General features: G+C 36.5%; 1 protein-coding gene and 1 long non-coding RNA gene across 11 annotated transcripts in view; one reads left to right on the forward strand and one right to left on the reverse strand.

Moving 5' to 3' along the window:
* bif (bifocal) overlaps positions 1 to 25,004 on the forward strand; it is a 177,700-nt gene that overhangs the window by 63,756 nt on the left and 88,940 nt on the right. For all 10 annotated transcript variants that reach the window (XM_067780346.1, XM_067780345.1, XM_067780347.1 and 7 more), the window contains one exon: positions 18,954 to 23,077. In XM_067780346.1, the coding sequence (XP_067636447.1) occupies positions 18,954 to 23,077 (4,124 nt within the window). The remainder of the gene's footprint in view (positions 1 to 18,953; positions 23,078 to 25,004) is intronic.
* LOC137249125 (uncharacterized) lies at positions 4,622 to 5,331 on the reverse strand. Its single transcript, XR_010952255.1, has 3 exons — positions 5,155 to 5,331; positions 4,812 to 4,974; positions 4,622 to 4,756 (listed from the first exon to the last, which is right to left on the reverse strand). It is a non-coding gene; the product is annotated as an uncharacterized lncRNA (long non-coding RNA).

Consider the following 25,004-nt stretch of genomic DNA (forward strand, 5'->3'; position numbering starts at 1 on the left):
AGATCTCGTGTGTATCTCTGGTCTAGCGCAGAGTTGCTCTTGAGAGCTATGTATATGTCTTGTGAGCACAGCGACGAATATTAAGCAAAACCCAGCAGTCAATAGGGCTGACTACATTCACGACGGCGGTGTAGCCGCCACATCTGTCATATTATTTTAACACATGTTCTTATTAGCGTCGTTATTTTCGGCGTGACAGAGCAACACGACAATCAATCACGAAAGCCGTTGTAGCTAGATTAAACCTAATTCTATTTTTGGGAAGCGACAGTGAGTGGCGTCCTTTTTATTTTGTCAAAAAAAACTAAAATAGAAGTAAAAACAGATAATAAAAGCTAAAATCATTCTTTTGGACATTTTTTAAACATTTTTTTCTAAATTTTTCGCTACTGTTTGCTGTAATTTATATTGGTGGCTGCCGCTTTCAAAGTAATCAAGAAGGCAATGCTTGGCTACGGTTGTCGTCAAGCTTTGCTTTATTGTGGTCGTGGTCTGTAGACGCCGTGTTGAATGTGGTCAGCCCTAATCAGTTTTCGTTTGTAATTCAAGCAGTTAACATCTCTTGAGTGAATTCTATGCTCACGCTCTGCTGGTGTTGTGCATCTCTAGTCTGGAGCCCACGTTGTCGGCGCTAAGTAATCGGTCAAAAAGAGTTCAGTTTAAAAATGGCCTATCCCATAAATTGGTACAAAATACCAGCAAAGTCCATATCTTCGTACCAGCTTAGAAGTGAGGAGAAACATTAGATTCCATTAACAAAAATTTGAGAAGTGGACGATTTCTGTTTGGGCTGCGCTTCTACATTGCGGTCTTCTGTTCATATGTTAGATATTCTTTTCACATCGGGTCGTAACTTTCCTTCTTCCTTTTGAGCTTCTTCACTAATGATTGCTACCATTGTTTTATTCTTTGGATTATATTATCTATATATTATCGTGGCCATTTCTGCGAGTTTTCTTTAGGAAATTAAGAACGTAACCAGTTGTATATTTGTGCTCCCTAAAGTTCTTTTACTTCTTTAGCACCGGTATTTTGAGATCAAGAAACATGTTTTCATATAGTTTTAAAATAAAGATATTTTAAATTTGCACTTTCGAATGCTCTTCCAAGGTTTGTGTGGTGTTGCTGGTGTCAAAGTGCCTAGAAGAATACAAACGCGTGGGTTCCAGTTAGTCACATCATCTAAGGAACGTTTAAATTATTATAGAAATTATATTTGCATTAAATTTAGATACAGCTCTTGATGGAGTGCTCACGACAGTCCGATCTAAACAGCCGTAGCAGAAATCTTCTTAGCTCTCCTACTAGAAATCCCAGAGCGCATATTGTTCTTGTTAAAAACACTCCCCGAAGGAGTATTATCAATGGTATCCAGCCTTGATCTCGAACCTTCGAGGTATGCGTATTTTTGTTGCATTTTATGACAGGCAACAGCAAACACAGCTTTCCCGAGACTACCCTGAGTAGTCTTAAAAGCTACTGAGTATACTTAAAAGCTATTTGGTAGAATTGAAATACTGAATTTTTAATTTACAGTCCCTCAATCGTAACAGCTGCGTGCATTTTTCCATATGGAACCAGAAGCTGATGAATCTTACAAAATCAGTTCATGTATTTTGTTGTAGTTTCGTTTTTTGTTGCTCGTTACTTGCCACTTCAGTTAAATTGATTTCTATTAAATATTATCAAGTTCAAAACAAATTATTGATTTTATTGTCTTATTTATTTATTTATTTTTTTACCACGTATGTTGAAATTGATTAAATTGTCTGTTTTGTGAGTAACAATTGGGGCAAACTCCTGTAGGAATGAAAACGGCGACCTTGTAACTGATGTCCAGAGAGTGCTTAGATTATGGAGGGAACACTTCTCTGCTCTCCTAAATGGAGGCAGCAATTCACCGCGCAGAGATGAAGAACCCGATCCCGCAATCGATGATGATGGAATATATGTCCCCCCGCCCGATTATGACGAAGTTAGAATAGCAATAACCAGATTGAAAAACAACAAGGCCGTGGGCGCTGATGGATTGCCTGCGGAGCTATTCAAGTTCGGCGGCGAGGAGTTGGTAAGGCGCATGCAGCAGCTTCTTAGCAAAATATGGGCGGACGAAAGCATGCCCGACGGTTGGAATCTAAGTGTTCTTTGCCCAGTCCACAAGAAGGGGGATACTGCAAAATGCACCAACTATCGTGGAATCAGCCTTCTTAATATCGCATATAAGGTCCTTTCAAGTGTATTGTGCGAAAGATTGAAGCCAACCGTGAACCGGCTGATTGGACCTTATCAGTGCGGCTTCAGACCTGGTAAATCTACCATCGACCAGATTTTCACAATGCGCCAAATCTTGGAAAAAACCCGTGAAAAGAGAATCGACACACATCACCTCTTCGTCGATTTTAAAGCCGCCTTCGACAGCACGAAAAGGAGCTGCCTATATGCCGCTATGTCTGAATTTGGTTTCCCCGCAAAACTTATACGGCTGTGCAAAATGACGTTGAGCAACACCATCAGCTCAGTCAGAATTGGGAAGGACCTCTCCGAGCCGTTCGAAACTAAACGAGGTTTCAGACAGGGTGACCCCCTATCGTGCGATTTCTTTAATTTGATGCTGGAGAAAATTATACTAGCTGCAGAACTTAACCGCACTGGAACAATATACTATAAAAGCGTGCAATTACTGGCATATGCTGATGACATTGATATCATCGGCCTAAACACCCGCGCTGTTAGTTCTGCTTACTCCAAGCTGGAAAAAGAAGCGGTAAAGATGGGTTTGATGGTGAATGAGGACAAAACGAAGTACCTGCTGTCATCGAGCAAAGAGTCAGCGCATATGCGCCTTGACAACCACGCTACTGTTGGCAGCCATAATTTCGAAATAGTAAAAGACTTCGTTTATTTGGGAACCAACATCAACATTAGCAACAACATCAGCACTGAAATCCAGCGAAGAATCAATCTTGCCAATAAATGCTACTTTGGACTAGGTAGGCAATTGAAAAGTAAAGTCCTCTCTCGGCGAACGAAAATCATACTCTACAAGTCACTTATCGTACCCGTCCTGCTATATGGGGCAGAAGCATGGACCATGACAACAGCAGATGAAGCGGCTTTGGGAGTGTTCGAGAGAAAAGTTCTTCGAAAGATTTATGGACCTCTACGCGTTGGCGATGGCGAGTACCGAAGAAGATTTAATGATGAGCTGTACGAGCTATACGCAGACATCAACATAGTCCAGCGAATTAAAACGCAGCGGCTGCGCTGGCTAGGCCATGTTATGCGAATGAAAGATGATGCTCCGGCCAGGAAAGTGTTTCTATCGGAACCCGCCTATGGAAGCAGAGGTAGAGGGCGGCCCCCACTCCGTTGGAAGGACCAGGTGGAAAACGATTTAAACTCCCTTGGTGTGACCAATTGGCGCCGGTTGGCGGAGCGAAGGAGCGACTGGCGCGCCTTGTTGGACGGCCATAACCGTTTAGACGGTTAAGCGCCAATTAAGTAAGTAAGTAAGTAATTGGTTGTTTATTGAAATGTTTATTTGAGTTGAGTTTTTATTGCAGACATTAGCATCCATTGTTTCACCTTGAAATATCGCAATCATTAAAGACATTTAATATTTATAGTCGCAGAAAACAGCTGCCGTTCAGTGTAAGCATCTATGTACTTTATATAGGCAAAAAAAGTTTAAAATATGTTTTTCAAAAATCAATAAAAATCTTGTTAACATACATAACTATAAAATTGCGTTATCTCAATTGAAATTTAATCACTGTAACAGTAAACCTTTAATTACTCTAACACAATGGTCACCATTTAGTTGAATAATTATTGGCGCCACTTCACACGTATTATTGTTCTCTTTCGTCGTTAGTTGTCGCTGAACAAGCAGAGTAGCAACATCGAGTGAAGCTGTTGTTTAATTGCGATATATTTACGAATTTAACAAACATGCGTGCCTACCTCATTGATTTTTCATCAACAACTAAACCACCACCAATAAGATTATTTTAGTTTTACTCACACAGCCACACTTTTAACTTTGGTTAACCCTGGTCTAACATCTCGCGTCCCACTAAACAATTTGTTTCGACTTTTTTTCGAAATCGTTGTGTCTAAAGAATTTGCCGAAATCGGAACCGATTTTCTTTGGAAGTAGTAAAGAAATTTGTATGACAGGGTTGACGCAAAAGAAACGCCGTAACGATTTTGTTAAGAACTTTCTTTACGAAATCTTTTAGAAAAACCTTAACGATTTCGTAAAGTAATATTTTCACGAAATCTTTAAGAAATGTCTTAACGATTTCGTAAAGTACGATCGTTACGAAATCTTTAAGAAATCTCTCAACGAGTTCGTAAAGCTTTGTGCTTACAGAATCTTGAAGAAATTTCCTAAAGAAATCTATCTAAATATCCAATTAAAAACAATTTTTTTTTTATTTAATTAATACAATTTAATTTATTATGTTTAAATAGTTTAAATTAAATTACATATAAACATATATGTATAAGAATTCAATATTGAGAAAAAAAAATCAGAGATTTCCTAACCATTCAAAAATTGCATATAAAATAAAATAAAAAAGATAAATGGCTAAAATTCTTTAGCTACATTTTTTGGCTTTTATCTCCCTCAAGTTGTCTACTTGTTCTTTTCGATAATTTTGCGAACCGGTCCTTGGCACTATTAAAAAATTTTTTCAAGGCTCGTCTATTTTAGTGTAGTTTGTTTGGGGTATGTTTTCCATAGCCGACTCTATAATTAGTACATAAATGAATTAGGAATTTGCTGAATAAGTTTAATAACGTACCTTTAAGAAGTTTAATACATATAAAATCCTTCACAGAAATATTGTTATTGACATTTGTCCATGAAAAATTGCGTGCCAAATAATCGTCATTAAATATATATTTCAAGTTCGCAACGATAAATTTTTTGAGGTCATCTGTCGGTTGTCTAGCGAACTTCGTTATCTGTTGAACCTAAAAAAGGGAAAAAACATTTTAATGTAGTTAGTAGTTAAAAGGGGTGTAAAGAGGTGTGATTATAGTCCTGTGATAATAACTTCAATTGCCTGAGAAAGGCGTTGAAAAATACTGTCTTCTAAACCTCTAACGGCTTACATTTTCAACTAAACTACTTATCATATTTACCAATTCCTGTCGCATTTCTTCATCGTTTTGCAAATTTTTTTCAAAATCCAATATTTCATTCACATCGTTGAAGGGAAGGTTTGGCAGCTTGGAACATAAAGTGCGTTCGCGTTTAAAGGCAGCTAAGGTTTGGTCTATTGATCGTTTTAAACCGACAAATTCTTCTGCAAAGTGTTAATAAATTTTATTGTTGACTTCGCGAAGTTTTTTATTTTCTTCTATCAGCTCCTTATTTTGATTTACAATAACTTCTAACAAATGTTCGCTATCTGCAAAAGTATAAAAAATAAAGTCTTAAAATTTCTGCCACTGCACTAGTACCAAGAAAAGTTAAGTTTTTATAGGTAGATAAGTGACTCACATGGTTTGTTCTCAGTGATATTCTCCGTATATCCTTGAGTTTGCCCCATTGAAGAAGGAATGCATTGCTCCTCTTGTGTTAATATTACTACTTCATTGCCGGGGTAAATAGCTGCAGAAATATAAATTCCATTCATAAATTAAATGTTTATAGGAGCACATGTGATAAAACTTACCACTTTCTTCACCTTCTACGGACATTTGTGTAATGGCTACTCATTTTTCAGCTTCTATATAAAAATAAAGATATTTACAGTCGATGTTAGTTAGATTAAACTTCTCTTCGTTGTCAGAAATTAGCAAACAATTTGTCTCGTAAATATTCAGAACCCAACTTCTGGATTCAAAGTCATTACGTTGGAGGTTTTTAACTTTCTTTGCGAAGATGCATATGTCATTATTGATCGCTGTTATTTTTGTTAAAATATATACCCTTTTATTAACGCAGAAATAATTATCTGGGGGTCGTGCCGACAATTTGAAGTGCTCACATATGATAGCTCGGAAAGTGTTGTCCTTTAGAGCCCCTTTTAGAATAGGAAACAATTCCCGATGTGTCTCTTGTTTTATTATGGAACTTTTTTCAATAACTCTGTTGGATATTTGCGCCAACACATTCGATCCCTTTTTTATTGTTTTTTTCAATTGATAAAGATAATTTTCATATTTAAACGCGCTAAAGTTATTAAGAGATCCATATTTTAAAACATCGCCATATAAATGTTTTAGACTGTGGCAATTATAGGTTACAAATTCTTGGCCATAGAGGTGCACAAAGTCGTTTACGAATTCTTCAAGGAGCTCTTTAGCCACGTTATTGAATTGACAGCATAGCTCCGGGTGACATAAGATCCTCGTCGCAAAGTGCAATTTGCAAAAATGACGGTAACCTTTTTCATCGAGTTTGTTTTGTAGCACATAAGGTCCACTATACAACAAAAGATCGGTACTCGGTTGCTTTCCATCTATCTAATTCATCAATTGTTCTCGGCACTCGAGGAAACTCAGAAGAAAACTGTTTTTTTTAGCACAATGTTTTCGAAGGACAAGTTTTCTATTTGCTATTTTGATAACGAATAACTTTCATTTTTATTTTTTACCCAGAGTTTAACAAGCTGACGAGTAACTCCCAAGCAAACGCAATGCATGTAATCTATCGGGAATTGAGTGACGCAGCCAACATTTATAGTTTCTAGCAAATTTTGATCGAGAGTTAAGTGATGCTCTTTTTGTAATTTTTCCTTAAATGATGAATCTGTTCGCATACTCGCTGCGTTAGAAGGGAAGGTTATTCTTCTCATGTACCTTTCACCTCTGTGTGTATACTTCGAGCAGCAATAGTAACCTGAATGGCTTTTGATATTTAAAATAAATGCTTTAGCGGGAGAATCGCAAACAAAAGCTCCAATCGAGATGGAAAATACGTTCTCATCATAATAAAAGCCTTGTTGTAGCAACACCTTCAGGTCGTCTACTAAAGGCTGTAGGAATATATTGGAAGCTTCCGGCTTTGTTTTTGGACTTCGCACTCCCTCTACATCCGAGTTCACATAACACCCAACCAAAACAACGTCTTCATAATTAGAAACACTCATCATTATAGGCCAAGCAGTTTGCTTTGATGACTTAAATATCTGTAATCCGTCGATACCGAAGTTTAGCTCTAAAGTGTCTGTATTCGAATTGCGTAATTTTATATTTTTGTATAAGAAATCGGTGAGAGAATTCTTTAATCCGTAATGGTAATATGATCCGCTACCCATGCTTGCAATTTGAGTTTCTCTGGAAGTTCCTCTCAAGGTGCGTACATCGCATGGCACATCATGCTCTTCGACTTTATGAAGTCTACTGAGAAGTTCGTTACCGGCTATTTGCGGAATACCGTGTCTGATTGTCCAAGACTTGAGGAAACTCCTTAGACTCTCAGGTTCGTTTCCTGGTTCTGGTTCTTTGACTTGCGAAGAACTCTGGCAAACAGATAGCAAGTCAAAATCACTATCAATGTCCATTTTGTTTGCACTTTCGACTTGCACGCCTTCAAAAATGTCTGTGCTATATTTCTGCGCATTTTCAGCGCGATTTTCAGTTTCATTGTTAAAAATGGAGTCCAGTATTTTTTTTGTTTCTCTTTTAATGCTTTTGTGCTGAGCTTGACGCGACATGATTTTACTCACACTTGCTTTTGTATTTCACTCACTGCAGCAAATATATGTATAAATTCGGAAAATATTAGATTTTCTTCAGACAAGTCTGATATCCGACAACTTCGGAGATTCTGGTTTGGCCAATCGTTGCGAATTCGTTAAGCTAGATTGGTAGACTTTCGACTTTGTTTAGAAAAGACTGATTTCCGAAAAAATCGGAAGCTTTGGTTTAGTGGGGTATTAGCCATGGCGGAACGATACAAGGTGGCAGCATGGTGACAAACCTACAAACATAAATAAAAATTCAATGTACTTTGTTTTTGTAAATTCGATGGACAAATGTCAAAATCGTACTGCGCCGGAAGTTGATGCATCAAATCAAATAAAAAAAGTTTATAATCAGCTGTCCCATGCTGCCACCTTGTATCGTTCCGCCATGGTATTAGCATGCCAACTACTCTTCATTACCTCTCCCCACCACACATACATACATAATTTCATATCACCACAAATAATTTTGATTTTTTGCAATTTTTTCAATTCATAACAATTGATGATGACACTGACCTGTCACATTATAGCGCACCACAATAGATACCATCCACAATGATCCACTCAGGGGCCGCAACAACGTTACAGTTATTAATTTGGTTTTGTTTTATTTTTCTTTAGAAAACAGCTAGTTTCGGTTTTTACGTTGAAAATCCGAATATTCAGTTTTAATTCCGGTGTTAATTTCGATCTTGGTTCCATTTTTTGTATGTAATTAGCGAGTCTGGCTCATATTGCTTTATACAATGCGTTTTGTTTTTGATATTTAGAGAAAAATTGCAAAATTTTACTAGGACATGTTCTTCATCAGCTAGCTTCTCGGGAGCTGAGTATTGAACTCGAATCTCCAACATTAATACCAGTGTAAAGGCAGATGCCTTTAACCACTCAGCAATATGAATTCCCCGCTCTTCGCTCTGCAATTGGTCTCTAAGTGTTGCTTGCCATCGCCGTTTGTAAACTTTGCAATTTTTCTCTAAATATCAATAACAGGTTCCATTTTTTGTTCTGGTTCCAATATGTATCTGTTCAATTCGCAGTTTCTTTTCGATTCTATTTTTAGTTCTAGTTTCAGTACAGTCATTGTAAACTTTACCAAGTAGCGCAACTAACATCTGATCGCTCAAAATTTGCACACACACACAAACATCACTAATGACCATATTACGGAAATCTTAGGGAGATTGAAGTTAAATTTTTAAACAGACATAAAATGTTATAATTTTGGAATATATATCATCTAGGACACCTTAATTGCAGTAATTGAAAGAAAATGTTTGTTTATACTAAGTATTTAATTATTATTTCTAAATTTATCTTTAATATTGATGCAATGATTGAAGTTATATTTATCCAATGCAACTCTGCTCTTCCTACTGTACTTCATTCCTCTCCATTCGGGTGTCTCTTTCACTGAATTCGAGTGCATTCCACTATATTCGCAACATAACCTCAATTTAAATTGCCAAACTATATAGTAAACAATGCGTTCAGTTGTGGTTCTGGTTTCGGAATAGATTATAGTTTTTGTTCTGGCTCCGGTTCCGGTTTCGGTGTCTGTTTCGTTTCCAATGTGAGTTGGCGTTTCCGTTACGGGTACTGATTTCATTTCCAATTCCAACAGTCTTGGTTAAATTTTCTTTTCTGGCTCAGCTTTTTGTTCCGTTTGTATATTGGGTTTTGATTTTAGTTTGGTTATAGTTCTACTTATAGTTCTGTTTCCAGTTTAGTTCTGGTTTTCATTTCTGTGCCGGTTCCAGTGTATCTTCGATTTTCAGTTTCGGATTTCGGTGCAGTTTCGGTTCCTTCTTGTTTGGAGTCTGGGTTCCGCCCAGCTACTCATTCTCGTAACTGCTTTCACCTGACGAGTTGTTCGATCACAGAGGTGAAAATTGGATATCGATTCCATTTTTAGTTTGAGTATGTGTTTCGGTCCCGATTCCAGTTTCATCCCTGGCTTTGGCTTCAGTTTTGAGCTGAGGTCCGATTTTAATTTAAATTCTGGTTTTGTTCCTTTTAATTTCAGCCTCAGTGACAATATCAGCGAAATGGGTAGAATACTTTTCTTAAATGATGTTTATAACCGAACACAATAGTCGTCGGGCAGCAGAAAAATGTTAATTCTATTAAAGAACAACATACCTCACAATTTGGTGGACGAAAACTCTGTTTGTCGAAAGCCCGCGCGACGAGAAATCTGACTCGTCTTGCTTGTAGTCCTGAACATCGGCAGAAGATGAATCGACTCATCTTCCTCCTCACCCTGACAGCTTCTGCAGAGCTTGTTGGTATACGCCACCGTTGAAGCAATGGTGCAATAGCGCAATGATTTCCTTAGCTTGAGAAGAAGCTTGGTTCACAGCGATTCCGTTGCCCTAATCCCATATCTAACCATTTTGCTCAGGAAATAACCCAGCGGCGATTGCACGGAGCTATTCGTCTTGCTTATTTATGCCCATTTCGGAATCTTTTCTGGGCATCTAACCTGCAATCTCATTCCCTTAAATATTGCTGTGCACCGGCTGTCTCCCAGCAAAGGGAGACTCTTGGGTGCCTTATGTACGCCAGCATGGCACGACACCTCCGCACGATATCCGATTTTGTCTCGTGGGTTCCTAATGCCTTTAAAGCGGTCTTGCTGTCGATAAAGATCGTTACATTGATGTCTGGGACCGTACTATCCTGGATCAGTCTGGATGCTCTCTCTATGGCATAGACCTCGCCTGGAAGTCGATACGATTGATTCAACCTGCAGATGCTTTGAGTACATTGCAGCTTCAGCCCGAAAATCAAACCATAATTTATTGTGTTCTCGGAAAACAAAGTGAGGGTGTTACAATAATCGATGACTTTTTGTAATTATTTACAGTCCCTTGAACCACTCGGGGCTTATGAGTATAGCCACAGTGAATAGGTTGATAACACCCTTTACACTACATACATATAATTGAAGCGAAGTACTTATTCACATTTATTATAATTCTTGTTACATACATACAAACATATTTTTGCTTGATAATTCTTTCATATTTCACTACAACCCCATCCACACAATAGTGAGTGGATAGTGATAAGTATCCATGTATTAATCACCACATATTATGTTACGAACAAAAATAGGCTTTTGTGGAAACACAATGAAAGCAGCTGTTATTGTCGTCGTCAGGGTTGATTGTTGGAACGTTTGTTCCGTCGCGCTTCAGTTGCTTCTCTATTAATTTGAGCAACACCAAACAGCGTGCCTGGTTTAAAGCTTGATTTGAGAGAAATGAAATAACTTATGGAGGCAATAAACTATAAAATATCATAACAGCAATATGAGCTGATTTATTTCCATGTTGATGACATTTGTGGCAGCTCTTGACGCCTTCTCGCTAAGTGAATTCAAAGTATATTTAAATATCTACGTTGCATCGACGACGTGTTTTAGAAAAAGAAACAGAACACAAACTATAAACTCTACTCAAGATTCATATATGTAGTTCTCTTCATCCTACAATGTCTAATGTTCAGTTGTATTGGCGTCGGTTTGACAATTGGCCGCCCTTCACGTGTACTTTCTAATTCAGTACCCTGCTGTCAAAGTCGGATGTAGATAGGTAAACCTTTTCGGCTCTCTTCGATCAATTGCTGGAAAATAATTTTCTATGTTCACAATAAGCACTACCCTTAGTTTTTTGTACCAATCTCGAAGTTCAAAAGTGTTCTTTGCGTTCTAACTTTTTCTGTTCATTGAACAATTTTCATGGTTCTGGATATTTACATACAAAGCTCATTTTAATCGCGCTGTCCTACATATCATTTACCATTTCTCAGTCTGATTTTTCAGCGTTTAATAACTTTACTTTCTTACACTTTTATTTATTTTTTTAATTAACTGAACTTGTTTACACTGCTTTGTTTAAGTTGATTGTTGTATGCTGATTCTATTTCGCTTTCAAAACCAGCTCAGCAATGCAATAAATATCTCAAAGAGGCTTGTGAAAAAAAGTGTTCATAAAAAAGGTAGTAAAAAAATAAAACAGTAATCGGTATCAAACACTAATTAGAATGAATGACAAAGAAAACAATTGTGATAATAAATACATACTTTGTTTATTTACTTAATACAGCAGACAAGTTTTGTTCTTGCTTTTAGTGTGTGATTATTATCGTTTTAATCTTCATTAATTTTATTTGTTAAAGAAACACATTTGTTTTACCTTTATTCGTTATTTAATATGTGTGTATTTTTAACTTTGACAAAATCAAAAACTTTTTTTTATTTTTACAAAATCTTTCAATAAATTTTATTTAACTTCATTTAATAAAACATTTTTTTGCATTTATTAAATTTAAAACAAATTTAATTTTTTTTAATTTCTAGTTTTACTTTTTATATATCTCTCGAATTTTATTTTATTCAACATTTTTACAATTTTTATTTCTGTTTTTTTAATTTTCTTAATTTTGTTATTCTTTATAATTTTACGATTTTTATTTTATTAATTATTATTATTATTATTGCGTTATTTCGAATGTTGCATTATTGTTTTAAATAAAATTTTTTTATTTCAACTTTACATTTTTGTCATTTTAATTTTTTTTCATATTTGTACTTCAATTTTTGTTATTTTGCTGTTTTTTATTTTGTATTTTTTTTTTTTTTTTTATTTTACTATATTAACTTTTTTATATTGGTATTTTTTTTGCTATTTTTTATTTTCAATTTTAGAAATTGTAGATTTATTAGCTTTATTGATTGCTTTGGTTGTTGTATTCATAGTTTCCCGGTGAATTTGTTTAAATCTTAATTTTTTTTATTTCTTTTATCAGTTTCTTGTTTTTAATTTGTATATAAGTATACATATTTTTTCATTCACCCTAAAAAACAACAAAAACAAAAATTAAATCAAAGCACACAAATTTTAAATTCAGAAAAATTGCATTTATTTATTTTTTATTTATATATTTGTATTAATATTTGTTTGTAAGGTAGTTTTTCCAAATTTGAGAAAAATATTTTTTTTTGCTTTTTACAAATTGTTTGTTTTTAATGATTTGCTTGTGATCCTTATTTATTTTATGTTTCTTGATTGAGAATTTATTTTTCCTTTTATTTATAGTTTTTCTTGAATTACTTATCTTTAATTTTGATCTTTTATCTATTTGATATTTTATTTTTACAAATAACATACATACGTTACATACGTTTATACCATTTTAGCTTTGGAAAGTTGTTAACATATTTAAAACTTAATCTTTTTTAGATTTTTCCTGTTTTACTTTTTTATTGTTAAATTTTAAACAAATGCCTAAAAACACATAATGTTGAAGTAAAAAACTGAAATGCCTTGGTACACAACTAAAAATAAAATACGAACAAAGAATAAAGCATTGAAAGTGGAAAAAAGATTAAAAAAAAAAAATAAATAATTAAAATGTAATAATAAAAAAAAATAAGTATGAACAAAAAAATAACAAAATAATGGTTATAAATTAAAAAAGTTATTGAAAATTAAATATTTATTCAAAAATTATAAATGAAAAAAGAATGCTTAATACAAAAAAAAAATTTAAATAAGAAAAAATAAAAAATGGACATGAAACCATAAAAAAAATTAAAAACTAGCCTGTACTTTAAGAATGCTCTTTTTTAATTGTTTGTTGTTAAAAATTTCCTATTATTTTTATTTTTTTGCCTTTTTGTTTTATTTCCTTAACATTTTTTAAACTAAAAATAAAGGAAATGAAAAAATAGCCATAAAAATACTGGGTAGTAATTTTTTTAACTTTGTGTACAATTTTTTTTATTATATTGTGGCGAATATTAGCAGTTCTATACATCACTATGTATGCTGATAGTAGATAAATGCACCACAGCAGTAAAGTAAGCAGCCACACATATGTACATATAAACATCAAAGCAAGCTGCCACATGTAATCAACGAAGCTAACAGACTGAGAACAGGAGAGAGAAGCCCCCAGCGGGTTAGGGGGTCAGAATAAAGCCGCGGTAGGTATGTCTGTCGTAAGAGGCGACTAAAATACTAGATTCAAGGGGCTGTGTAGCGCAACCCTTCAGGTTGCCAGCGCAATATACAGCTTTTCCAAGCCCAATTGTCAACCTCACCTATCCGCGGCGAATCCTGTTTCACTAACAGACGAGGCTCTGGCGACCCCAAGCTCCTCATGGGTGGGGAAGGATGGAAGGCCTGAAGGTTTAATGTTGCCATATAAATCGTTCCCGAGATGGTCGGGCTAGCACCTTAATGGTGCTGTGTTACCGGAGCGTACCGGATCTGTATCCGGCAAAAGACCATCACATCGATAACACTCCCCAAAGCAGCCTTATCGCTACAACAACCACAACAACAGGAGAATATTTCACATACATATGTATATGTGCCACCGTGGTGTGATGGCAGCGTGCTCCGCCTACTACACCCCGGGCAAAGCAACATAAAAATTTTAGAAATAAGGTTTTTCAATTAGAATACAATTTTTCTAAGCGGGGTCGCCCCTCGGCAGTGTTTGGCAAGCGCTCCGAATGTATTTCTGCCATGAAAAAGCTCTCAGTTAAAACTCATCTGCCTTGCAGATGCCGTTCGGAGTCGGCATAAAACATGTAGGTCCCGTCCGGCCAATTTGTAGGGAAAATCAAGAGAAGCACGACGCAAATTGGAAGAGAAGCTCGGCCTTAGATCTCTTCGGAGGTTATCGCGCCTTACATTTATTTTTTATTATGTATATGTAGTCGGCAGCTAAGAGCAGAAATTGTTACACATACACACGCATATAACTAGAAGAGAAATGTAAATATCAGATACATACATAAAGGAGACATAAATAAGTAGCTAGTCGCGAAAAGTCTAGACCTTGGGAGAAATGGGTGAACGAAGTAACCGAGAGTATAAAGGCAGCACATGCTGAGGAATAATGGATCATTTTCATTTTAACGGGATATTAGTGAAGTACGCGAGTATTGTAATTGTGAAGTACTACTATTGCAGTAAAGTTGAAAATAAACGAGATATTGCTATACTGAATATTTGAGTTATTTATTCGACTGTTCAGCGATTCGACGATAGCAATAGATGTAAAATAATCAGGATTTCCGAAAACTCGCTACAATATATATATATTTTTTTTAATTTTTCATTATATACATTTAAAAAAATTGTTATGTATATTTTTTTCTTTTCATTTTTTAGTATCTTCATTTGTATTGGTATCATATTATTTTTCTGATTTGTTGTTTTTACTTTTTGTGTTATAATTTTTTTTCAATTTTTGTATATGAACATTCTTCCTTGCCGGACTTCTGTCTCTGTTTAAAATCACAGAAAACATTTTAACAAATGTAAATATCGTATCCAATATATCCAGGCGCCACATAGTTAAAAGTCACATTTTAAGGGTGCAAAGTTGCATACAAAAATTACGCAAAAAAAATTCCCCAAAACACACTCGTGAAATTAGTAAAAAAACTGCTTGTAATAGACTAATGGCCGTATTCATAAATATGTACACGTTTCTGCGCAAAAAAAAAGAAAAAAAAACAACAAAAATATATATAAAACAACACATATGCACATATATATCTGATTAATTTTCGTTTTTATTGGGGTTGAAATGTCGCAAAATGCGAGCGGAATCATCACAAAGTGCTCGCATTTAATTATCGACATCGAGTCGCAAGAAAAAAAATTTTAATTTATAAGAAAAAAAAACTTACTAACCAAAAATGCTAGCAAAATCATGTTTCACATTTTATTTTATTTTATACAGTTATATAGTTGTTATTTGCTGTATTTGCATACTTGTATATTTGATTTGGTTAGCGGTTTTGTTGGCAAGCAATGAGTCATTTTATGTGTGAAATGTGAGAGCTGCTAAAATGCTAGGTGTATATGGATAGTGATATGTTCCACTAGGGTGTTTGTGGCGGTAGGGGTGGTGGTACAAGTTCGAGAGTATTGCACTGGGTGGAAATGGCAATGTCACTGAGGCTTGGAAAAAGTTTCGATAAAATATTTATTGTTAAACGATACTAAGGTAACATACATATTAACTTAAACTTGAAAGGGTGACACATTAGCATATTTTCAAGAAATTGAAGGGCTAACGTTCATTATTATTACATAGTATACATATGATGGGAAATATACACAAAAAGATCTTTCTAGTATGCCAAAGAGTACAGACAAAGCGACCCCACAGAAGTTGAACTGTAGCAGAATTTTATAGCTACACCGAAATTGTTTCAAAAAGGGTTCCACTACTGATGTGTGTTACTCATACACAGCAGTTCAATAATTAAGCCTGTGTATTGGCGCATTTTTTGTTGTGTTTACTACATCACACCAACGCCAAAGTCGGTGTCAACTCAGTAAGTTAGCACTATAAAACCAAGCGAATTTTTGGCGCTGCTAAGCAGTGAGTTGGTAACGATTACATGCGCCATTGACTCGAATGATGTTTGTGTGTCAGGTATGAGTTTGGTGTTATTGGTATGCTACTGGCGACACTGAGTTTATGACGGCAGTGCTGCCCCCAAATTCCAACCTTGGTTAACGCTAGCTTCATCGGCAAAAATATCTGAAACAGTATCAAGTACGATATGGTCACAAGGAATAACAGCCTAACTCATATACATACTTTTACATAACACTTAAGTGGTTATTCCTTATAACCACATGGTACTAACTGTTGCATGCATTTCTGTGCACTTGATACTGTTTTGTGGATTCTTGGCAATGGCTGGCGTTCATAACTGGCAGAGTTAATTTTGAGTAATAACCGAACAGAGCTGTTACCAGATTAAATGGCTATTAACACAACAGCTGTTAAGAGATGTCGCCTTTAGCAGTCATAAGGGAAGTGAATTGAAGTGTTGCCAGCTCATAAAGAATTTTTACTAGTCTGATCTCTGCAAAAATCGTTGGATCATGTGGTCCACTGGAGTACTTACCATTATACTCCACTGTAGTGCAGCAATAGACCAACTCATGTTCCTACACGAACATATTGTAAGCCGATCATTGCTCGTTTTTAACGATTGTAATCGCAACACGGATGTTTATTGGACTGTGGGTACTCCATGGATTACTCTGATGTAATGCGGTGCTGGAGTATATGGTCCAGTCCTAGGACATCGCAATGTTAATTGGACCATATTTTTTGTATGAATTGTGGTTAATTTTGGAGCACTCGCATACATGCATCCATGGAGTACTCGCGATTTTTGCAGGGATGTTACTGGTGCATTATTGCGCCAAGGTGTCATGAAATAGTGTATCAACAACAGTAACTCCACCCTCGGTGTCAACTCAATAACTCAACACCGCACCAAGTTACACAGCCTTATCTTAACATCTTTGTGGTCGATCAATTCTGTGGCCGGCATTCATCTAACCGCAAATTTACTCTACTTGGCAATAGAGTTCAGCTTCAGCCTACAATTCCCCACAAATTTCGAAGATATGCGAAAAGTTTCATGTACTAAAAGATAGCTTGATTGGTACTGAAGTTTATTATTTTGTGTACGTACAAGGTTTCTTCAAGTGTTAGGTCCACTGCTTTGAGCATGACAAATCACTTCGGTAGGGACTGAATATGTGGTCCCTTAAGCTAGCCCAACCTTTCCAGCCAAATCAAAAAAATGAGACCGTAGTAAATTGCACAATATTTAAAGCTAATTTAATACGGGTCACTTGTTTTTAAAAAATATCGAGGGTTGGTTTAAGCTAGCCCAACCCATATGCCCCATCAAAAACTGAAAACGTATCGATATTTAAAAAAAAAAAAAACAAGTGTAATAAATTTAATTAACCCGTATTAAATTAGCATTGAATATGCTCTAATTAAATACGTTTTCGTTTTTAAGCTAGCCCAACCCTCGATATTTAAAAAAAAACAAGTGTAATAAATTCAATAACCCGTATTCAAATAGCATTAAATATGCTCTAATTAAATACGTTTTCGTTTTTTGATTGGGCATATTTATTGGGCTTAAAGTTAAGCTAGCCCAACCCTCGATATTTAAAAAAAAAACATGTGTAATAAATTTATTTGACCAGTATTAAATTAGAATTAAATATTGTGTTATTTAGTACCGTCTCGTTTTTTGATTGGGCTGGAAAGGTTGCGCTAGCTTAAGGGACCTCTGAATATGTGGCCAACAAGTGAATTCTTTGACACATCAAAATCAAAATCCCAAATGGCTGCAAAGAATGCCTTAACTATTCTTATGAGACCACCATATTTTAACGCCCTGTTTTCGATAACTTTAGACTGGACCAATGATGGGAATATTGACCTCGCGTGCCACTTTCTTTAAACTCCACAAGCTGTGGGCTCTATGAGCTCTTTCATTTTTAAAGCTAAAATATTTATAAAATCTCGATAATCAACTGGACCTTTATTACGTTTTACGATCCGTGATCAAAACTCAGTCACTGATCGTAAAACGTAATACGGGCCCTATCTTTCAATTAATAATTATATTTAAATACCACATTTGAGAAAAGACAAGTCTGAGAAGAACTTATAGCGCTAAGCTTTGCTTTTCAATACGTTCTTTTGATATCTGGGCCCGCGATACTGTTTTCGATGTAGAACTCGTTTGTGTTCGTGCAGGGCATTGTGCAAGTCAAGCTGGAATCAGGATCGAAATTGCGACTATCAAGCGTCCAACACAAACTGGTAATGGGAAATTGAGTTAGGCAGCCCATATCCATAAAAGTAAAGCTAGCGTACGGTAGACATACATACATATTTACGATCTGCGCATCTATGTCACATCATTACGTTTACTACCGAGCTAGAGAGAGAGAGAGCCGAATAAATTTATTGAAAGTCCCGTCTTCCATAGTTCTTTTATCCGTCCTTACTGTTCCATAGCCCATTATTGTGAGCATTTAGATTTGCTGTAGTTTTCTCGAGGCTTGATAATAATTTTAATTAAAATTTTGTGGGCAGTCCGCTTTCGGACTGCTCTTACTAAGACAGTCTCTAGACTTTCTTGTTAGTTTCAGCTATTTTATTTCGATGGGCTGAAGTTGGCGCTCTCATAGACAACGCGCCGCGGCGCCCTCGAAACTATTCACACATTGTGTGCAGGACCTCATTTTCCTTTCTCTTTTCTTTTTTTTTTTATCCAAGAAACAAGTTATATTTACTCTAAAATGCATTGACTCATCATCGCATTCTCCATTCCAAACAATAATTACAACATTTCTTTCTTTCGTTTTCTTCTTACAGATGGTTTTTCGCCAACAATAACTCCAACCAGAGATTTATCCGCGTCCGCTTCGAAGTCTGGAATTTCAACCACAACAACCAGAATAAACAAACTAACAGCTAGTCAGCAACAACAACAACAGCTAGAGTACGAATCTTACCAACAAAAGCATACAACGGTAATCACAGCTGAACAAGAGGAAATGAATCTGATTATGAAAATGCCAACGGCAACGAACACAGCAACAGCATCTCCCACAGCCCCACCAACAACAATGGTATCACCAATACCACGCGCATCGAAACGCAACACACCAACATCGAGCAACAATAGTTCGCCGACAAAAGAAAAGACTGAAAGAATTCTATACGGAGGTCATTATACGCCGACGACGGCACTGCCACTGGGGAGCAGAGAACGTCGTGAGAGCGGTGGTGATCGCAAAGATTGGGATACACATCAAAGACAGCAACAAATGTTGTCTCCAACAACAACCACAGCAACGCCAATACCAAAGCAAAGATCAGCCTACTCTCCAATAAAGAATTCTTCATCTATGTCTTCAGCTGCAACCAAAGAAATCCAACAAGAAGTGGGTGGCGAGAAGAGAGGTGTTAGCAGCGACGCAATAACACGTCTAACAGGTACAACTAGCGTAACGGCATCAAAGGTGGTAAAAGAGGAACGTAAGCAGAGCAGCACAGCTGGTGGCTACAGTGGAGTCGGTGGTAACAACTCCACAGCTGTTGGTGCTAGTAGCGGTAATGTCGATATAGAATGCGATGGGGAAGGCGAAAGACAAGCAAATGAATTAGGAGAAGAGAGTTGTGGAACGTGTTTACCTGCAAACAAGCAAATACAGTCCACAACACAAGCAGGCTCATCGCCAAGTAGAGCGCATAAGAGCGCAACGCCAACGAGCGCGACGACGCTACCACTATCGCCTACGATGGTCGTTATCGGCACTTTGCAAGCAAATAACTCGCAGTCAACACAGCAGTTTCTTTTGAAGAACGAGCGCGAGCGAACGTATTTAGAGCAACGCGGTACGTCGTCGACGGTGACCGGTTATAATAATAGTAATACAACAACAAGTCGTGTGCAAACAAAGAACAGTAATAATCCTTATAGCGCTACATCGAGCTCATATTCACCCTCAAATTACGTGATACCGCCGTCGTCGAGCGGTACGACGACAGGAAGTGGTGGCGGTAGTGGCAAAATCTTTTCCAAACTACACAATAATCAGTTTATTAAGAATCAGCAACAGCTGCATCTAAGTGGCACACAGCCAAGCGCTGCACAACAAACGAATATAACAGCGCGCTATCTGAAATATAAATCATCGCATGCACAGGAAGTGGCAGGCGCAGCAGGCGGTGTTGGTAGTGAAACTGGTTCGACGAGCAACTACACAGCTTTGTCAGGCGCTTACTCGCCCACCAAAACATTTGTAGCACCCACTGCCATTGCCATACAAAAGAAAAAAATGGTTGCTGCACAAGAGATGAAGAAAACAGCACAGCCGAGTGGAAATCATACGCAGCGCGTTGGTGTAGCAGGGAGTGGAAGTGGTGGTGGTGGCAGCACATGTGCGCGTGCTTTAGCCCTTAGCGGAAGCGGTCAGCGCATACGCGCACCCAGCCAAACAGAAGAAGTGAATTTTGATCCCGCAGAGGATCTTAGTTATGGGCCAGGTATTGTGTCTAAATTACGTTGTCGCTACCTGAGTCTCGCTTTTCGTGAATCTATGGAGAAGGAGCGTCATTGTTTGGAGAATATGCGACGTGCTACAAGTCTTAATAATCTACTCGACCGTGATGAAACGGCAGATGATGATGACGAGACTGAGGATGATTTGGATGGTGGAAGCGGTGGTGAAAACATAGATTTGGAAGTAAATGATGGTGAGGAGAACGGGCAGGAGGAGGGAAATGTTGAGCTACGCTCTGATACAGAGCACGGTACACCAGTTGAGCGCAAACTCAAACCGCAGGGTGGTATATTAAAACATAGCACTGAAACTGCTGGCGCACAGGACTGCTTTAAAAAAACTACATTTCAAAAACATCCGAAAACCTTCACAACAAATGGCGCGCGTCATGTGTCAACTCCAGTTAGTGGTGGTGGTACGCCACCAAGCGCTATTTCGTCAACCCCAGATACACCCCGTTCGCGTCATATAAAACGCGGAAATGATTCGTTAAAACGCGCGCGTTCCGTTGAGGCGTTACTCTGTGAGCGTTCTCCATGGCAATATGTCGCCCTTAATCGCACCAGTTATCAACCTCAACAACGTAGTGGACAACATGCGTCCAATACGCCGCAACCTACTTGTGTAACCATCGAAGATAAAATAAATAATGCGCGCAGCCGTCTCATACTCGGTACAGATTCAATGCCGCCAAAGCGTTTGACTTCAGTGATTGATGATACCGAGCGCCCACCGCCTGATTTGGTTAAGCAAACATTGAAAAAGTTTGAAGCGACCGCAAATAGGCGCGGACGCGGTCCCAATCGCATGAACGGCACTGGAGAGGTTGCTAGCAAAGTGGCCACTTACAAAACAATCATTAAAGAGAATAAGCCTGCAATTGTATTCCCCAAACCACCGTTAAGTCCCACCAAAAAATTAAGTACACCGTTGCTAACAAAGCCGGCCGCTAAGCCGGTAGTGGGCGCTAGTGATTTACTCAGCAGTCCACTAGGGCGCAAAACAACTAATGCGGTATCGATTGCGTCTGGAAAGTCAACGACGGCGACCTCAAATTTCGCTACTGTAGCCGCTGTGCTAGAGACAAATAGCGGCGCCGTCGGCGTTGGCTTAGCAGAGCATTCGCCTGATATCGTTCCAGCAAGACATAAGCTTTTAATGGAAAATGTCGATTCGCCAGTGACAGCTTTAACGAAAAAGCTCGAAAAGCTGGGCATAGAGGAAGTGGATAAAACACAGCAACAACAACAGCCAACAATAACAAAGGAAGTAAAACAGTCGCCAGCACAATTGAATAAGCAAAACTCAGCGCAATTGGCACACGACAACGAATTCGTCAATAACAGCGAGTTGAGCAATAATAAACAAGCAAGTTTTGGAGAATGTGGTGGGGGAGGCGCGAGTAATAAAGAGCTTGTTGGTGGCGTTGACGCGGGTGAAACAGCCGATTTTGGTGACGCAGCCCTCGAAGGCAACAACGAAAATAGCGCCAACAAAGCGGCGAAACAGCATATTGATCGTGCTGGCACAAGCGCTAGCGGCGGCGACGAGTCAATCGTAGAACACGATTCAGTGCAGGCAGGAACCGTCACCACAGCAATTAGTAGTGATCTTAGCGACGACGAGGACGGTTTGTTGGCTTCAGCACCCACTACAAAACGTATAACGCGCACAGCACTCGACAATATCGCACGCGCAGGCACAACACAACAATTCAAATTTGCTAGCGGTGGTAAAAGTTTATTAGAACAAAAATCAAAAAGTGAAATTCCCACATCCGTATTGAACGCGACGCCTGGTAAACAAATTGGCGTCATACGCCCGCTAGTTACTGCAACTGCAGCGCAGCAGGCAACGAATTCGCATACGAACGTTTCCAATCAACAACAATTGCTACAACAACATATGGAAGCATTGAAGCAACATAACGCCTACCATAATAATACAACAACAACACAAGTAGCAACGCATTCCTCCATTTACCACAGCCCACAGCAGCTGACAAGTCGCGAAATTGAAAAAAATCGCATAAATGAAATGAAGAAAACGGCAGGCGTCTTAGCGGATGGTGGTGTTGGTGGTTCATCAGTGGCAGCCGTCGCCAATGCTAGTTCATCCCCCGGCGCTGCCAACGCTAGTCTTAATACCGTGATAAACACAAATGTGAAATCCAGTAGCAGCGCGCATGCCACGTCATTGACGTCTGGCGCCGCAGGCTTGACTCCAAGCACTTCCGGTTTTACGGAGTTAGATGCAGCAGCGCAAACTAATAATAGTCCGCTATGGGCGTTACGCATTAAACGTCAAACGCCACCCAGCGTTGCACAGGAAAATACATCGATGGTATTTAATTTCTCCAATCGCAAAGAGGTGCCCGATTATATTGAGAACGATGGCGTGATCTTTCGTAGAAAACGTGAATTGCCCAAGGTAAGTTTGCTGGCATTTGATAGCTATGAGTTATTTTTTGTCTTAGAAAGTGCTGAGAGAAAGGGTGAAAACGAAGAGTAGACTGGTAGAGTAGAAATACTAATAAAATGAAACTAAAATGGAAGTTTTTCGATTTCGAAATATATTAAAACTGAAATAAAGCTGAACTAATTATAAATAAAAAAACGTCCAGAAAGAATATTTTTTTGTATACGCAAAAATTAAAAATTGATTTAATAATTATAGGTTTTTTTTTATTAAAAAAGAGACCAAAATATACAAATTTTTAAAAACTAAAAAAAGTTACAAAAATTTAAGAAAACTTTAAGTTTAAAAAAAAAATTCAAAAAATTTATAATTTATAGAAATTAAAATGTAAACAAATAAAAATGGGAAAAAAATTAAATGAAAAAAAAAAACCAGATGAACATTCAATGAACGTAAATTAAAAATTTTCAAATTCTTAAAATAATCTCAAAAAATTTGATCAAAGAGTAAAAATCATCATTTAAGGAATAAGAAATTTGAAAAAATTAATTGAAAAAAAAAATTAAAATAAATAAAATTAGACAAAACAAAATAAAAAACGTTTGCAAAAATTAAAAACAAGAAAGGAAAAAAATAAGTTAAAAATATTTATTTTATTTTTATATATAATCAAAAGTTACTGAAAATTACAATAGTGAACAGTTATACAAAGTTTCAGAAACAACAAAGATTGTGTAAATATGTACTTAAAAAAAATATTTTGAGGAAATATGTATTAAATGTGATTTTCAAATTTAGAAAAAAATGGAAATTTAAACTAAACTTTGAAAACTTGTAATTTATCAATAAATAATAAAAATTAATTAAATAAAACAAAAATTTTATAAACAAACATTAAATAAAGAAAAAAGTATACATAATTTAGACAGAAAAAAGTTTAAAACTTGAAAAAAAATTTTTTTTAAAAAGTTTGGTGAAATAACATTTGAAAAACTCCCAATTTCTACTTAGTAAAAGTAAAAATAAAAAAAAAAAATAAAACAATTATTAGAAAAGAAAAAACTACAACACTATCAAGCATAAAATTTGTAATAAAAAAATTTTGTTTAATTCCACCTATACTAGCTAAAACAAAAATTGAGACAAAAATTTTATTGTTGAATTTTTCTAATTATTTTCCAAGATACGCGTATATTTGGCTTTTTGGTTAATTTTTCCAGTAACAATGAACTACAACATTGCGTGATAAGCTAAAATGACAACGATTTTTAAATTAAAATTTTAGCTCAATTTTAAATACAAAACTAAGGCAAAGGCTATTGGACCTGACATTTTTTTGCTGTCCGGAATGAGTTATATTGAAGTAAAACAGCAAAAAAACACCAAATTGGGAAATGTGGTATACATTTTTTTGGACGATATGGAAAGCTAACAAGATGTTAAACACTCCTAAACAACACATTATTAAAAAAGTGAGAGTATCAATAAAAAAAGTATTTATGTAAATTTGAAAAAAAAATAAAAATAAAAAAAAAAGTTTGGTGAAATAACATTTGAAAAACTCCCAATTTCTACTTAGTAAAAGTAAAAATAAAACAATTTTGAAAAAAATGAATAAATAAAAAAAGGAAAACTTTTAACCAATTAGCCACAAAAAATAGAGAAAAAGAAAAATTCATGAAAAGTACGAAAGAATAAATATAATAAATCTTTTATTTAAGTTTCCGAGTGTGAATATTTAAAAAATTCAAGGAAGTTCATTCATACTGCTAGTTTTCAAGTGGCGTGCTTTTCTGTGGCGGAAAAGTATAACGAAAATGTGCTGCATGAAGTAGGAAATGAAGTTCAGTTATACAAACGTTCATGTCTAATTCAAATGTGTGTGTGTCTGTGAAAGTTACTATAACGAACAAATAAAATTATAAATCTACAAAAAAAG

Source organism: Eurosta solidaginis, chromosome 4 (assembly GCF_040869045.1).
Source record: "Eurosta solidaginis isolate ZX-2024a chromosome 4, ASM4086904v1, whole genome shotgun sequence".
Taxonomy (NCBI): Eukaryota; Metazoa; Arthropoda; class Insecta; order Diptera; family Tephritidae; genus Eurosta; species Eurosta solidaginis.